At 32.3% G+C, this 15,813-nt stretch overlaps 1 protein-coding gene across 8 annotated transcripts in view; it reads left to right on the top strand.

The window, feature by feature from the left end:
- The window catches only part of VPS54 (VPS54 subunit of GARP complex), a 78,177-nt gene that overhangs the window by 41,844 nt on the left and 20,520 nt on the right, over window positions 1–15,813 (top strand). For all 8 annotated transcript variants that reach the window (XR_012003614.1, XM_072768584.1, XM_072768582.1 and 5 more), the window contains 8 exons: window positions 1,329–1,455; window positions 2,470–2,577; window positions 4,689–4,744; window positions 5,942–6,038; window positions 9,324–9,664; window positions 12,754–12,883; window positions 13,515–13,696; window positions 14,329–14,441. Coding sequence is in view for 7 of the 8 variants with exons in the window: in XM_072768584.1 (XP_072624685.1) it covers window positions 1,329–1,455; window positions 2,470–2,577; window positions 4,689–4,744; window positions 5,942–6,038; window positions 9,324–9,664; window positions 12,754–12,883; window positions 13,515–13,696; window positions 14,329–14,441 (1,154 nt within the window). In the remaining variant the exon portion in view is untranslated. The remainder of the gene's footprint in view (window positions 1–1,328; window positions 1,456–2,469; window positions 2,578–4,688; window positions 4,745–5,941; window positions 6,039–9,323; window positions 9,665–12,753; window positions 12,884–13,514; window positions 13,697–14,328; window positions 14,442–15,813) is intronic.

The raw sequence follows: 15,813 nt of genomic DNA, 5'->3' as shown, positions 1-15,813 counted from the left end.
AATTAGATTATTGTGAAATGTTGGTGCCATTTATGAGAATCTTCTTAGTCTTCTAATTAGCTGTAAGAAATATAATTTCATATTGTAAAATTTTCATATTGCAAATTTATACATTATTTCGCATCAGATGTTTTCAAATTTATCATTTCTTACCAAATGTTGTTACATAAAGAACAAGGGATTTAAAGGTCACATGTTTTATTTATTTATTTTTAGGTCACATGTTTTAAGCTAATTTCTAAAAATATGGGCTCTGGTTGGAGTATATATGTTTTTAAATGTTTTCTATTCAATAATTAAGACAAATTTTAAATTTAGACATTTAAATATACATGTTTTGAAAATGCACCAAAGAATAGAGCTTTAAAAATTTTTTATTATGTATAAACAAATTTCTCATTGGCCTATTTCACTTAATTTTTTAAATACTTTGGACTGACTGTATTACCCATTGTTTTTATGAAGCTATTAGACTGTATGGTAAAGATCCCTTAGTATATGAAGATAGTGATCCTAAGAGCCCCCCTGAACAGGGACTTAATGGGATCATGCTTTTTTTTTTTTTTTTTTTAATGGGATCATTCTTGTCCTTTGGATACTGCATGCTTTCTCTAGGGAAAAGCTTCCAAATCCCATTAGTAGTATTTGCCTTTACCACCCTCACAACTTTGACCATCTGATTAGAGTTCTTCTTACTCCAAGCTTATGTAGGATCTGTAAATATTAGATTAAAAAGGAACCTTATATTTTATGAGAAAAAGTTCCAAGGATAGACTGTAGCTTAGTATTTTTATATTTCCAGTCTTGTGTCCTAATGACTTTTCAGGGTAATGACCTGAGGGGAATTGCCCAGTAACTCAGACTGTTCATAACAAATTGAATTGAGTCAGTCTGTCCCTATAGTCCTTCAGGTATTTAAATCCACCCCAGCAGGGCCATAGTAGGCACTTGTATTTATGGAATAAGTGAATGGCTGGGGAGCTGCTGACATTGCTATTCAGTAAATGGTCAATTAGGAAAGGATTTAGAATACCTGAATAGTTTGTCTGTGAGAAGCAGCAAAAAAACAGTCATGAAATTTCTAGAATCATGTTTCCTATAATACATGTAAGTGTTTGGAGGCTAAGCATGTAAAGAAAAAAATAATTTGGGAGATGAGATGAAACTATCACAGTTATTTTTTTTGTTAAGTTAAAAGACTCCATTTTACTCAAGTATCACATTATTGCACAAATGCTGTCAGCTAGAAAAGTTTTGCCTACTAGTTTTCTTGATGAATGAATTGGGTTTTTAATGAATAAATGTTATGTTTTCCTCTTCCTTTGTAGGCATTTGGGATCACAACTTTGTGAATTAGAAAAACTGATAGATAAAATGATGATTGCAGAATTTTCTACTTATTCTCACAGTGACTTAAACAGACCACTGGAAGACGATTGTCAAATTTTAGAAGAGGTATGTGTTTTGTTTTGTTATTTTTTTGAGGTATATGTTTTGAACTGTGGATGAAAGTGATGTTGCTTAGTATTAATTCCTAACAGTCTTAGTTTAGAGCATATTCTTCTCAGATTATAGTCAGCAAAATTATCTTAAATTTCAAGCTCAGTCAGACTTCTATGAAGTCCTCTACTAACTGTGTGACTTTAGCAAGCACCATAATTGTTCATTATCCTGTGAAGTTAGAGAATAAAGTAATTTTATAGCTTAATTAGAAATTGGATTTAAAATGAGGTCATATATAGCTTACAAACAAAGTTTAAAATCTAGATATAGGATGAACTAACATATCCATATGTATCCATGTATTGGTGTATGTCTTTTATAAAAGTGATCATTATTATATAGTAACTTATCAGTCATATATAGTCACTGAACCCCTTATAATCATGTTTTATACATATGCATGTGCAGATACATCAAATCCATGCTTCTCTTATCTGCTAACTTTTCAGTGCTGCTTACTGCCAAGAACTAGTAAAGAATCCAGAAGCCCTGATAGCAGCCTAACTAAAGAGATGTTTATATTTGTTAGTAGTTAATCCCCCACAAATAGTCCAGGTCATCATTTCAGTCTTCTTGACCACTAACTAAAAAGTACGGGGCTCATGGAGTATTTATACATCATCGGGGTTTGAGAAGGATATTTTCTAGCTACTTAATGAAACTAGGCCAAAATGTGCTTATATTGTTTTGCCCCCAAACCAGCTTCATTTGATCCACTACAGTGAATTAAGATTGACCTGTATTAAAACAGTGACTCCAATAATCTGATGACAAGATTGCTATGGAAAGGTTTTAGGGTTTTGTTTTGTTTCGTTTTGTTTTGTTTTTAGGCTTCTAGAAAATACCATTTGCAGGATAGGGATCTGAAGATTAAATAATAAAACCAATGATGTTAAAAATAGTTCTACTTCTGAGTGAGATTATTTCATATTTAAATTGTGAAATTTTGTACTTTTATTTTAATAGGAAAGGCTTGTATCTCTTGTATTTGGACTTTTAAAACAAAGAAAACTTAATTTTTTAGAAATCTATAGTGAAGAAATGATTATTACAGCAAAGAATATCATTAAACAGGTAATTATACATTTTTATTTGATATATTTTGGTCTAGAATCTTTTAAATAAGTTTATTTTTACATGATCCTAGTGATAATATAGGCAGTTATAATAGTAACATTTTCTCATTTAAAAACTAAAATATGGAAGTATAGAAGAAAAAAGTCTTACCAGCCAAAAGATTATCACTTTAAGAATATTTCTAAGTGTAAATTGTTACTGATGTTTTTCATTGTTGCTATCATACTGTATATATGGTTTTGAATTGTGTATATATATATTTCAATTAGAATCATAACATAAGCATTTTTTCATTTCAGCCTTCAGAAACATCATTTTTGATGGTTGTATAAAACTCCATCATTATATTATGCCTTCCTCCATGTTGAATATTTAAATTGTTTTCAGTTTGGTGTTATAGAACACTGTGACACACATCTTTGGTATAAAGTTTTGTTTGTTTTTCCTTAGTTATGACTGTTTTCTTATAGCTAATTCCTAGAAATTGAATTATTGGTCAGAGTGGAAAGTATTTTTAAATTATTTGAGAAAGCTGAATTGCTTTCTAAAAAGATTTTACCAAATACACCCTACCAGCAGTAGGTAAAGATTTATTTCCTCTTATCCTCATCTCTCAAATGATAATTGTAAACTAAAATCTGTGTTTTTTCAGTCTTTCCTCATCTTTGTTTTGCCTTTTTACTCAGATGAATATCATTAATTAAACTTCAGTTTTTCTAAATATGAAAAAGCAATTTTAAATATATCTATTAGGCATAACTGATCATTGTCATTAGGTTGAATGTTTCTGAGTTTTTAATGTAAATAAAATAAGCAAAAAAGAAATTATAATCACCCCATCTTATATCTCTTTCAAACATTGAAACACTGTCTTTTAAAATTGTTATAACCACTTTCAAAAATTGTTGACAGTAGCTACTAGCACTAACTATACACATATATTAAGACTAAACCATTCTTGGGATCCCTGGGTGGCTCAGCAGTTTAATGCTTGCCTTCACATCCAGGGCGTGATCCTGGAGACCTGGGATCAAGTCCCGCATAGGGCTCCTTGCATGGAGCCTGCTCCTCCCTCTGCCTGTGTCTCTGCCCCCACCCCATGAATGAATAAATTAAATCTTAAAAAAAAAAAAAAAAGACTCAGCAATTTTGCTTCTAGGTATTTACCTAACAGAAACGCATACATAAGTTCACCAAAGACAGCACCAAATATTATGCATGGTGTTACTATTGGTAATAAAAAACTCGAAAAGCCCAGATTCCTTTGTTTTTTTGAAAAACCCAAATTCTGTCATCAGAAAAGATCAATAGAATTGTGGTATATTTATACAATTGAGTACTAATGAGAATGAATAAATCACATGAAGCAGCATGGATGATTATCACATACATAACGTAGCCAAAGAAAATCGATATAAAGGGGTATATACATTGTATGATTACACCTTTGTAAAATTCAAACATAGAATTAATCTATGGTATTAGAAATCAAAGTAATATTATCTTTTGGGAGGAAGTAGTGACTAGGAGGGGAGCAAGAGGAGCTTACTGGCAGTGTTCAATTTCATGAGTTCTCATTACACAAGTGTACTCCTTTGTAAAAAATTATTGAGCTGTGAACATAACTTGTCTAATTTTTCTGTATGTAGGTTATACTTCTAAACAATTTTTAAAAAAACTCCTATGTCATAATTCCCAGGATTCTCCTGAGGGCTAAGCATCTTTTAAAAAAAAAACTATTGAGTATATTGCAAGAAAACATAACCCCCCAAATGAATTTCTTTTGAAATTTTTATATGGGGTTTTTACCTTGTTCCTAAGAATTATAGTTCTGTGTGTTGTTTGTTTGATGTATGTTTTTTGAATAGTTTTAAATAGTAGGGGATTTAAATTAATACAGTTCAAGCATACCCTGGAATAATTATTTAATAGGCTAAGGGTATAATCCTGCAGTTTTTTATACACCTTGAGGTATATGTAAAAGCCATAAGAGAAATCTAGTAAAATGATCTTCATAGTCACTGAGGTCATTTTTAATATACAAATGAACCATTTAGTACTTAAAATTTTAAAGACATTAATCAAATTTTTTTTCTTAAATTTTGCAGTGTGTGATTAATAAAGTATCACAAATAGAAGAAATTGACACAGATATTGTTATGAAGTAAGTATAAATATTAGGTTGGGGGTTATCAGTCAGGGAAAAGATGACACATTAGAATAATTTAAGGAGGATTTAGTTAAGGAATTATTTACTCAGGTTTGGGTAGAGTGTAGGAAAATCACAAGTGACAGCGCAGGACCTTTAAGGGACAAGGGATGAGAAAAATTAGTAGGATTCAGAAGGAGAACACTTAGTTGAAGAAAAAAAAAGACTAATAGTTGAAGTGATTGTCAGTGTGAGAGGCAATCATCTTGAGATAGCCTCTCAGGGAGGGAAATGGAGTTACCAGTACCTTTGCTCTTTCCAGTCTTTTTTTTAGGGCTCCTCATTGGCCAAGCCTAGCAGGTCAGCCTCTCAGGTTAGAAAGAGGATGGAAAGGACAATGTAGATACGGAGGAGGGAAATTGAAGATAATCCATTTTAGAGGAATCGCAGTATTAAGTTTAAATTATTTAGCTCTGTAATTAAAGCCTAGCTTCTAATTGGCTTTGAGAAATTTGAGTATGTGATTTTGAATTGCCTAACTGTAATTTTTTGTTTTCACCCCTGAAATTCCTATTCGTTCATTTTGAGAAGATAAGTGATAGATTCTATGAATTTCTATTTCATATAGATCCCTAAACTTTATTAACTGGGCCAAGGTATAAATAGCAATATGGATAACTGTGAAACTTCTCCAGGCCAAACTCAAAGAATAAGAATAGAGGAGTTTTAATTTCCACATTGTTATCTAGCGAAAACTCTGTTTCAGAATTAGTTGAAGCAACTGTAACAATGCTGGTATCACTAGTAGTTGGAAAAATTAAGTTATTTAGATTCTGTTAAAAGCCCTATAGACATGGAGAGTCAGTTATTTATAATTTTCTTCCCTATGACACTTTATCAACTTAAATAAATTCCTATGTCTTAAGTATAGAATCATCTTTTGAGAATAAATTCTAGGGGATCCCTGGGTGGCTCAGCGGTTTGGTGCCTGCCTTCGTCCCAGGGCATGATCCTGGAGTCCCCGGATTGAGTCCCGCCTCAGGCTCCTTGCCTCGAGCCTGGTTGTCCCTCTGCTGTGTCTCTGCCTCTCTCTCTCTCTGTCTCTCATGAATAAATGAATAAAATCTTAAAAATAAAAATAAAAATAAAAAATAAATTCTAGCTGCCCAAAGACAGTCATTGTTTTTGTTGAATTTTTTTTTTTTCCCTTAGGCTTGCAGATCAGATGAGAATGTTGAATTTTCCTCAGTGGTTTGATTTGCTAAAGGATATTTTCTCTAAGTTTACAATTTTCCTACAAAGAGTTAAGGTAAGCCTATGTGATTATCAGTTTGTCCAGAATATCCCTAAAAGTAAGTCTACTTTCTAGATGTATAACATACATACAGAAAAAAATTAGAAGAAAAACACAATTTATTTTTGTAATTTTTCTAAAGAAGCTTGGTTTCAAGTAAGATTTGAAGTGCTTCAGAGTACTTTGATACTCTAATTTTTAATGATTTGTTTTATATTAAAAATAATAATGCTTGCTTTGCATTAAATATTATACAGTAATATTTCCTCTTGTGATTTTGTGATTCTTGAATCTCTCTGGATTATCTAGAGGTACAATATTATAAAACACTCAAAAATCTGTTCCAAACCACTTATTTTTTCTAGAAATAGTTGATGTTGCTATAATGGTATTTTTTAACATATAGTTCAAATTTAAATTGCTTTACTTACGTCCTTCATTTTAGGTTTTTATTTCACTTTTTAATCTGAAAGCCAGTCGAGGATTATACATTACATTTAATTATTCTCAGTAGTCAAATCACTTAATTTTAAGCCACTCAGTATAAGGAAAAGAACACATGCCACACAGCATTTTTCAGAAGAGAGGATGTCATAGACTAATACATTTTGGTTAGAATTACCAACATGACATAGCTGTGTTTTAATAAGACGGTCATTAGGAATTACTGAATGTAACAGGCTGTTTGTGAAATTTAACATTCTTTGGATTATCAGATGGCAGTATTGTGTTACATGTGTTAGTTAACATCCCTATCATCCCCCCCCCCCTTTTTTTTTTCCCTATCATCTCTTAAGTATCCTATTAAATGGTCTGGGGGACTTTGGTACTTATCTGTGACATGACTTTTCCTTATCAATATTGGAGTGATGTTAAGTCATGTATATCTGAGTGGGAAAGTTTTTTTAAAATGTGATTCACTTAATTTAGACTTCTGCCAAAATGTGGACCCCACCTATTGAGAGTGATAGAGAACAAAACTGTATCTGTGGATTGCTCAAACACTAGGCCATGTGTTCACTTTTTCTTGTATTCCCACCATGACTGTATCACATACTCTTCTGTTATTGCATGTCTGTGATGTATAGAACTCTTACACTGCAAATTATAGAATTGGCTAACATTTTGCCAGTAATTTTTAAATTTAAATATAATTGACATGCAGTATTATATTAGTTCCAGGTGTACATTATAATGATTCAACAATCCTATACATTACTCAGTGTTCACCATGATAAGTGTACCCTTAATCCCCCTCACCTTTTTCACCCACCCCCTACCCACCTTCCCTCTGGCAACCACCAGTTCTCTATATTTGAGAGTCTGGTTTTTTGTCTCTTTTGTTCTTTGTTTTGTTTTTTATATTCCATATATGAGTGAAATCATATGATATTTGCCTTTCTCTGACTTCACTTAGCATTTTGCCCTCTAGATTCATCCATGTTGTTGCAAATGGCAAGATTCAATCTTTTATGGTTGACTAATATCTGTGTGTGTGCACGCACGTGTGCACTACATCTGCTTTATCCCATTCATTTATGGATGGTACTTCTATTGCTTCGTATCTTTTGCCAGTAATTTTTTAAATAGCTATTTCACTTTTAGGTTTTGTATCAGTTAAATTAAGCCAAATTTTTATTGATATATGTAGAGTATGGGAACAGTGATTTGTGATAGTTGTCATTTCTCATTTTTACCTTTAGACCTCATAAGCTAATACTTCTGTAAAACATCTCTGAAGATGATATATAATCTATAAATATGGTACTTTTTTCTTTGAAAAAAGTTTGTGATTCTGTAAGGGTATGATTTCAATGAAAAGTAGTGTTAATTGCAAGCTGTTCATTTTTAATTGAGAATTTTTAAATAATTACAAATTGGAAAGAACCCAGATGTCTAACAGTAGAGGAATGGTAAATTGTGCTTGATATATTCATTACTATGGACTATCATGCAGCTAGGATTTTCAATGTTGTAAAAAAAAAAATGTGTATATTATAACATTAAGTAAAAAGGCAAAATATAGACCTATTTACATAGTATGAGCTCAGCTATTTTAAAAAGATTTATCTTTTTATCTTTGTGTAACAAAGAGTTTGTCTTTTTGGTAGTTATCTTTTGACAGTATAATTTAAATTTATTATTCTTTTTTTGTTTATTTTTCCTAAGTTTTCCACAAAGGGATGTATAACTTCTGTGATCAGGAAAGGTGGTTTTGGGGGCACCTGAGTGGCACAGTTGTTTGAGTGTCTGACTTTTGGTTTTGGCTCAGGTCATGATCTTGGGGTTGTGGGATTGAGCCCTGCATCAGGCTCCACGCTCAGTGTGGAGTCTGCTTGGGATTTTCTCTCTCTCTCTCTCTCTCTCTCCCCTCCTTCCCCCATACACTCTCTCCACCCTTCCCCCATACACTCTCTCCCTCTCTTCTCAAATAAATAAATCTTTAAAAAAGAGAAAGAAAAGATTGTTTATAAGTGTTTACTATATTACAAGAACAAACTATTTGAAGTTGTTATTTAATCTACCAGTATACAATGGTTCCAATATCTCCATGTTCTAACACCTGTTGTTTTTTTGTTTTTTTTTTATAATATCACCCTAATGGGTGTGAGGTGGTCTCTCATTTTAGTTTTGATTTGCATCTTCTTTACTGTTAAAGATTGCATTTATTTATTTGTGAGATACACCAAGAGAGAGGTAGAGACATAGGCAGAGGGAGAAGCAGGCTTTCTGTAGGAAACCTGATGCAGGACTATATCCCAGGACCCCAGGGTCATGCACCAAGCCAAAGGCAGAGCTCAGCCAGTGAGCCACCCAGGAATCCCTAATTTGCATTTTTCTAAAGATTAGTGATGTTAAACATCTTTTCATGTGCTAATCTTCCATTTGCATGTCTTCTTTGGAGAAATATTTTTTTTGCCCATTTTTTAATCAGATTTTTTTGTTAAGTTGTAAGAGTTCTTTATATATTCTGGCTGTTTAACTCTATACCAGATATATGATAGGCAAGTTATGTTTTGTTTAGTGTAAGCTATTTCAACTATTTAATATGTATGCAATATATTTTAGGGAAATTTCAACTTACAAAATCACTTAAAATACAGAATTCTATTACTAAGCTTTCTCTTGTTTTTCACAGTCACCTTTACTGTGTGATAAAAAATTGGTAGAAATTCTAATATGCATGACATTGGTGCTCATTTATAAGATATTCAAAAGTAAATATGCAGAATGCACTTTTGGGAACTTTAGGTATGTGTTATTTTAAATCCTTTAAAAATGTATCCTGTTTTCTTATAGGCAACGTTAAATATCATTCACAGTGTTGTTCTCTCAGTTCTCGACAAAAACCGAAGGACCAGAGAATTGGAAGAGATTTCACAACAGAAGAATGTTACAAAAGACAATTCACTGGACACAGAGGTGGCTTATTTAATCCATGAAGGCATGTTTATAAGTGATGCATTCAATGAGAGTGAATTAACACCTATAGCAATTGATACTACCTCTCAAAGAAATGCATCTCCAAATAGTGAGCCCTGCAGCAGTGATTCGGTATCCGAACCAGAATGTACTACTGATTCTTCATCCAGCAAAGAGCAGACATCATCATCTGCTACTCCAGGAGGTGTGGATATTATGTGAGTATAGTGACTGCTGCGAACTTTACATGACTTTGAGTCATCTTATTAATGGTTTCAACAAGACAGGTTATTGCAAGAACCATATGAACTTCAGTATTGGAATTTAATTTAACAAAAATAAATTAACTTTATGAAACAGATATCTTTTTGAAAATGTATGGAATGTAAAGTAATTGAGAACTGCAGAATTTTAAGGCTGGAAAGGAACCATTTAATTAAATGCCTTATTTCAGAGAGTTTAGTCCACTTATTTAAAGTTACTAGTGGTAGAACTTGTCTTGGAAATCAGATAAGCATTACCTTGTTTATTTTTCTTTCTTCTACTATGAAACCTTTGTATTTTGTGTATAGTGAAGATCTGTTCGATTGACCATTTTTTTGTCAAAGATGTGAATTTGCAAGTGGATTACACCATCTTTTCAAACATGACTTTTTAAAACTTATTTCGAAATAATTTCAAATTTACAGAAAAGTTGCTGGAGTTGTACAAAAGAAGTCATATATCCTTTACCTTGATTTCTCATTTCTTAACAGTTTACTGCATTGCCTTCTCTCTCCCTTCCTCTTTCTTGCTCCCTTCTCTTCTTGTCTCTGTTAATACTTTCTTCTGAATCATTTGGCAAAAGATTGGAGACATGATGTACCATTATCTCCATATTCTTCAGTGTATATTTCCTAAAATACAAGAATACTTTCTTAAATAACTACCATATGCCAATTAGAATAAAAAAAACATTGATACATTATTACCATCTAACCAAATTTAAAATTCACCTGTTGTCCCAATAATCTTTTGTATAGAGCAAAGCAAAGCTAATAAAATCTTTCAGTTCCAAGAACACAGTTTGGATTTAGTTATTAAGAATAACAAGAATTTGGTATGTACTTTTTTTCATTTTTATAGAAGTCAGGTTATGTCCCAGGAGCTTATAAAGGTTACAGTTATAGCATAAAGTCAGCTATCATACTCCTATCCCCACCAAAAAGAAAACCCTGAACTACATATTAATACAAATATTTTTCTCTGTTCAGGCTAATATTTCACATTTATTGGTTACGGTGCAGTCTGAAACTATTACAAAAGGTATAAAAACCTCTGTAGCATAGAATTAGTTTCTTTGATACAACAGTTCAGAGGTAAGAGGTCCACAATCACGAAAGCAGCTCTGCCATCCTCGTTTTGTAGCTTCCATCTGTTTCTAAAGAGGCAGCTTCAGCTTTTATAATCAAATCTGAATTCCTAACAATAGGATGGAGAGGAGAAAGAGCTGGTACCTGCCTTTTTTGTTTTAACTTTTTAATTGGAGCATAATGCACATATAGGCCAATACATCGGTTATCCGTTTTCACCTCAAATATCACAAAGTGAATACACTGGAGTAATCATCATCAAAGTTAAGAGATGGAACATCACCAGCTCTCTAGAAACCCCTCTTGTGATTATGTTTTTACTCTTTACCAAAGGAATCCATGAAAAGTGGTTCTTTTTTCTTGCCTTTAAACTTTATATAAATGGAACCATAAATGAAATCATATTCTTTTATCTCAAATCTCTTTCACTCAGCATTATTATGTTTGTGATGTTCTTCTAAGTTTTTGCATATAACAGTAATTTAATTTGTGTGCAGAATATTTCACTTTCTGACTATACCACAATGTATTTATCCTACCATAAATTAAATTTGAGTTATTTCCATTTTGATTGTTGTGAACATTCTTCTAAGTGTCTTTGGTGCACATGTTATAAGCATTTCTGTTGAATATTCTATGAATAAGGTATGTGAATGGTCAATTTGCAATCCCATCAGCAATGTGAAAGAGCTCCTGTCACTACACATCTTCATTTAGTCTTGATAACTGTCAGTCTTTCACATGTTTGCCATTCTGGCGGATATGTTGCAGGTATATTAGTCTTAATTTTTATTTTCCTGATGATTGGTAAGAGATCGTTTTTCATATATTCATTGGCTGTTTGGATGTCCTCTTCTGTGAAGAACCAATTCAAGTTCTTTGCCCACTTCCCTATTGGTTTCTCTTTTACCTATTGATTTATGGGAGTTTTTTATGTAGTCTCAACACAATCCTTTTGTTGGTTGTCCAGATTATAAGAATCTTCTAGTCTTATTTGGGGTCTTTGATGAACAAAAGTTCCTAGTTTTAATGTAATCCTGTGATTCACTCTTTTCCTTTGTGGTTTTTGCTTTTTTTTTTCTTTGTCTTATTTTTTTTTTTTTTAAAAGATTTTATTTATTTATTCACAAGAAACACAGAGAGAGAAAGAGGCAAAGACACAGGCAGAGGGAGAAGCAGGCTCCATGCAGGGAGCCTGACTTGACGTGGACTCCATCCCGGGTCTCCAGGATCACGCCCTGGGCTGAAGGCAGCGCTAAATCGCTGAGCCACCTGGGCTGCCCTTCTTTGTCTTATTTAATAAATCTTTCCAAATTATCCTAAGGCCCTGATCATATTCTCTTATGTTATCTTCTAGAAGCTTTGTTGCCACCCTCATCACATTTAGATGTGCAATCCATCTGGAATTTATTTTTGTGTATAGTAATATGAGTCTTTTTTCTGTTTTCCCATATGTTTATCTTTCTGAACTCATATTTATTACTTCCACATAAAGAGTCCAGTGCTATTTTGATACCAGCTCCCACAGAACTGTTCCTTAAGGACAGCCACCTATTGTGTCCCCTCATGTACCTAGCACTTAAACACAATAAATGTTCAGGAAATATTAGTTCAGTTGAACTGAATATTAGCAATCATTCATAATTCTAGGTAAAAAAAAAAAAAAAAGAGTGCCTGTCATGAACTAACATCTCTCCTTCCTCCTTCCAGTGTGTCATCCTGGGCACCCATGCATAGATGGAGAAAATTATTTTTATATATTATTAGGGTAAAATATTTGTATATTCTGAGCTTGTTTAAGTGATGTTTCACCACACACACAAAAAGCATTTGATATATCACAGAATTTTTTATCAGATGTGAATTTACAACTTTTTGGTTTTTATTGGTATGCTACCCATCGAGAACAATATACTCACAATTTTCCACGACTTAATCTCTTTTGTCATTTTCAGGGTCAATGAAGACATGAAATTAACTGATTTAGAGCTAGAAAAACTGGCAAATAATATCCAGGAATTATTGTATAGTGCCTCAGATATATGCCATGATCGAGCTGTTAAATTTCTCATGTCAAGAGCAAAGGTTAGTTCTTTGATGAAATTTTAGATATTTTATGCAAAGTGTAATTATTTTGAAGATCTAGCATCATATCCTTGCTTGTGTCCCTATGTTGCCTATAATGCATATTATATTTTTAATATTTAATAAGGTTAATGATACTGGTGTGGCCAATTAGGAAGATGTTGAAATGTAAAATAATCCAAATAAAAGAAATAAGAAAATTTATTATTCTTTAAAAAAAAGATTGAAAGACTAATTTTTAAATTTAATGCCTTAATTAATTTGAAGTTAATATGCTATTTTATATATGTACATATTACATATATGTGTGTATAGCCACTATATTAATGAAAATGGTTGAAATCCAATATTGTGAACATTTTATAGTATGACTTGAATTTATTTGAGCTACTATATTATAAAGAGATCAGTGTAAAGTTTAGGCATTTTAAGCTTTTTATGTTCAATTTCTGGAACTGAAGTATTGAGAAACTTCATTAAAAATGATTTTAAGGTAATGTTTATGCATTAATATATATTATTAAGATAATATAATTAACATATGTTAAACTAAATTGGTTTTATAGCTTATTCTTATTTGGTGTTATACCTAACTCTCTGTCATGATTTTTGTGTTATCTTTAAAATTTAGGATGGTTTTCTTGAGAAGCTAAATTCCACGGAATTCATAACACTTTCTAGATTAATGGAAACATTCATTTTAGATACTGAGCAGATCTGTGGAAGAAAAAGTATGTCATTACTTGGAGCACTTCAGAGCCAAGCTAATAAATTTGTAAACAGATTTCATGAAGAGAGAAAAACTAAGCTCAGGTATCATTACCATGTTCATTCTGTTCAGTTTTTTCCCTTTTCTTTACAAAACATGATTTATATTTAATTGATTGGCTAACCAGATCCCTGAAAAACTTTTTTCTTTTTTTTTTTTTTTTCTTTTTTATTAAAGGCAGATTGTGGAATTAAAATCATATTTCTTGGCTTTTCAAAGTGGAATTAGAATGTTTATTTAAAAAAAAAAAAAAGAATGTTTATTTTCATTAAAGTACTAATCAGAAAAATCCTCAATAGATTGACTTTTCCTACTCAATGGGAACTTAATTATGTTTCACGATTCTTTTTGGTTAGACTAAGAAATATAAAAAGAAATATTTTCTGAAAGTACTCATATTGAATGATTATGAAATTATGAATTATTTTAATTTATTAAGGTATACATTTATTTTAGAAATCTTAGTACTATTAGCAGCTAATGGCCATTACTGTATAAAATGTAAATATGAGGTCTACCTGAATTTAACTAAGATACATGTAGTGTCTTTATTATTACTAAAAGATATGACAATAAAAAGTCATATGTACTCAGCTTTATCTTTTCTTTTCAATCAAAGAAGATGGTATTGAAATATTGTTAAAGTTTATCTTCTTTTTTTTCCTCTTTTGAATAGCCTCCTCTTAGACAATGAGCGCTGGAAGCAAGCTGATGTTCCTGCAGAATTTCAGGATCTTGTTGATTCTATATCAGGTGGAAAGATTGCTTTACCTGAAAAAAAGTCAGGGGGTATGTGTATTCTTTCACACACTCTTTTCTGATTTTATACTGTTTATTCATTTTATAGGAATGCTTAACATTTCTTGAATTGACAGTGCTTCTTGAAAAGCCTAGAACTAATAATGCCAGCTTAGTAAGTAATTGACTGGAATAGTTATCTGTGGTAATTTGTAATAATAATTTCAGATATGTATTGAATGTTAACCATATGCCAGACACTGGGCCAATTGCTTTTACATGCATTATTCCAGTTTATGAGCACAACAACTTATGATGAAGATGTTATTGTTAACCTTGTTTAACAGGAGATTTAAGGCTTCCAGGGATTAAGGAAATTTGTACAAATGATGAGCTGAGATTTGAAACCAGCTTTATATAATTTAATGGCTATGCTCACTGTACCATGTTTAAAGACATGAACACTAGTAAGCTTCTACTATGTGTCAAATATTAAGACAGAGTTAACAGTTATAATCCTCCTTTATTTTATTTTTTTTTAAATATTATTTATTTATTTGTTTATTCAGAGAGAGAGAGAGAGAGGCAGAGACACAGGCAGAGGAAGAAGCAGGCTCCATGCAGGGAACCTGACGTGGGACTCGATCCCAGGCCTCCAGGATCACACCCCAGGCGGCACTAAACCACTACACCACCGGGGCTGCCCTATAATACTCCTTTAAAAGGGCTAAACCTAATGGAAAAAAAAATGTGGATTAGCAACCTTAAGTAATGCAGTAGTGATATAATAGAGAAAGCCAAAATGTAAAGAACTGTAGAAAAAGAAAACTATGAAGGAGACTCGGAAGGAAGGGCCAGAGAGATAGGAGGAAATCCAGAAGAATAAAAAAATAAAAAATTAGTTTCAAGAAAAGAATTGTTATTGGTATCAAATGACTGTTGGGTTTCATATGAAAGAAATATAATGACTGAAAGATACTTTTGTATGCCAATTAAAGTGGAGTTGTCAGGTAATAATAATGTAAGCTTATGTACAATTTACCCTGTAGTACCAGATTTGAAATTATAAGATTGTCCAATAGTTTTTTGAAAGTTTTGTTTTCAGGACGCGTGGGTGGCTCGGTGGTTGAGCGTCTGCCTTTGGCCCAGGGCATGATCTTGGAATCCTGGGATCAAGTCCCACATTGGGCTCCCTGCGTGGAGCCTGCTTCTCCTTCTGCCTATGTCTCTGCCCCGCCCCCCCAGCCCCCTCTCTCTCTGTGTCTCTCATGAATAAATAAATAAAATCTTAAAAAATAAGTTTTGTATTCTAAAAAATAAAAACTACAAATTAAATTTTTTTATTTTAAGTAGACCCCATGCCCATCATGGGACTTGAATTCATGATCAAGAGGTGCATGAGGCAACCAATTATCAGATATTT

This window comes from Canis lupus, chromosome 11 (genome assembly GCF_048164855.1).
Source record: "Canis lupus baileyi chromosome 11, mCanLup2.hap1, whole genome shotgun sequence".
NCBI classification, from domain to species: Eukaryota; Metazoa; Chordata; class Mammalia; order Carnivora; family Canidae; genus Canis; species Canis lupus.
Note: the sequence above shows the minus strand (reverse complement) of the source record. Positions and strands in the feature narration are given on the sequence as shown.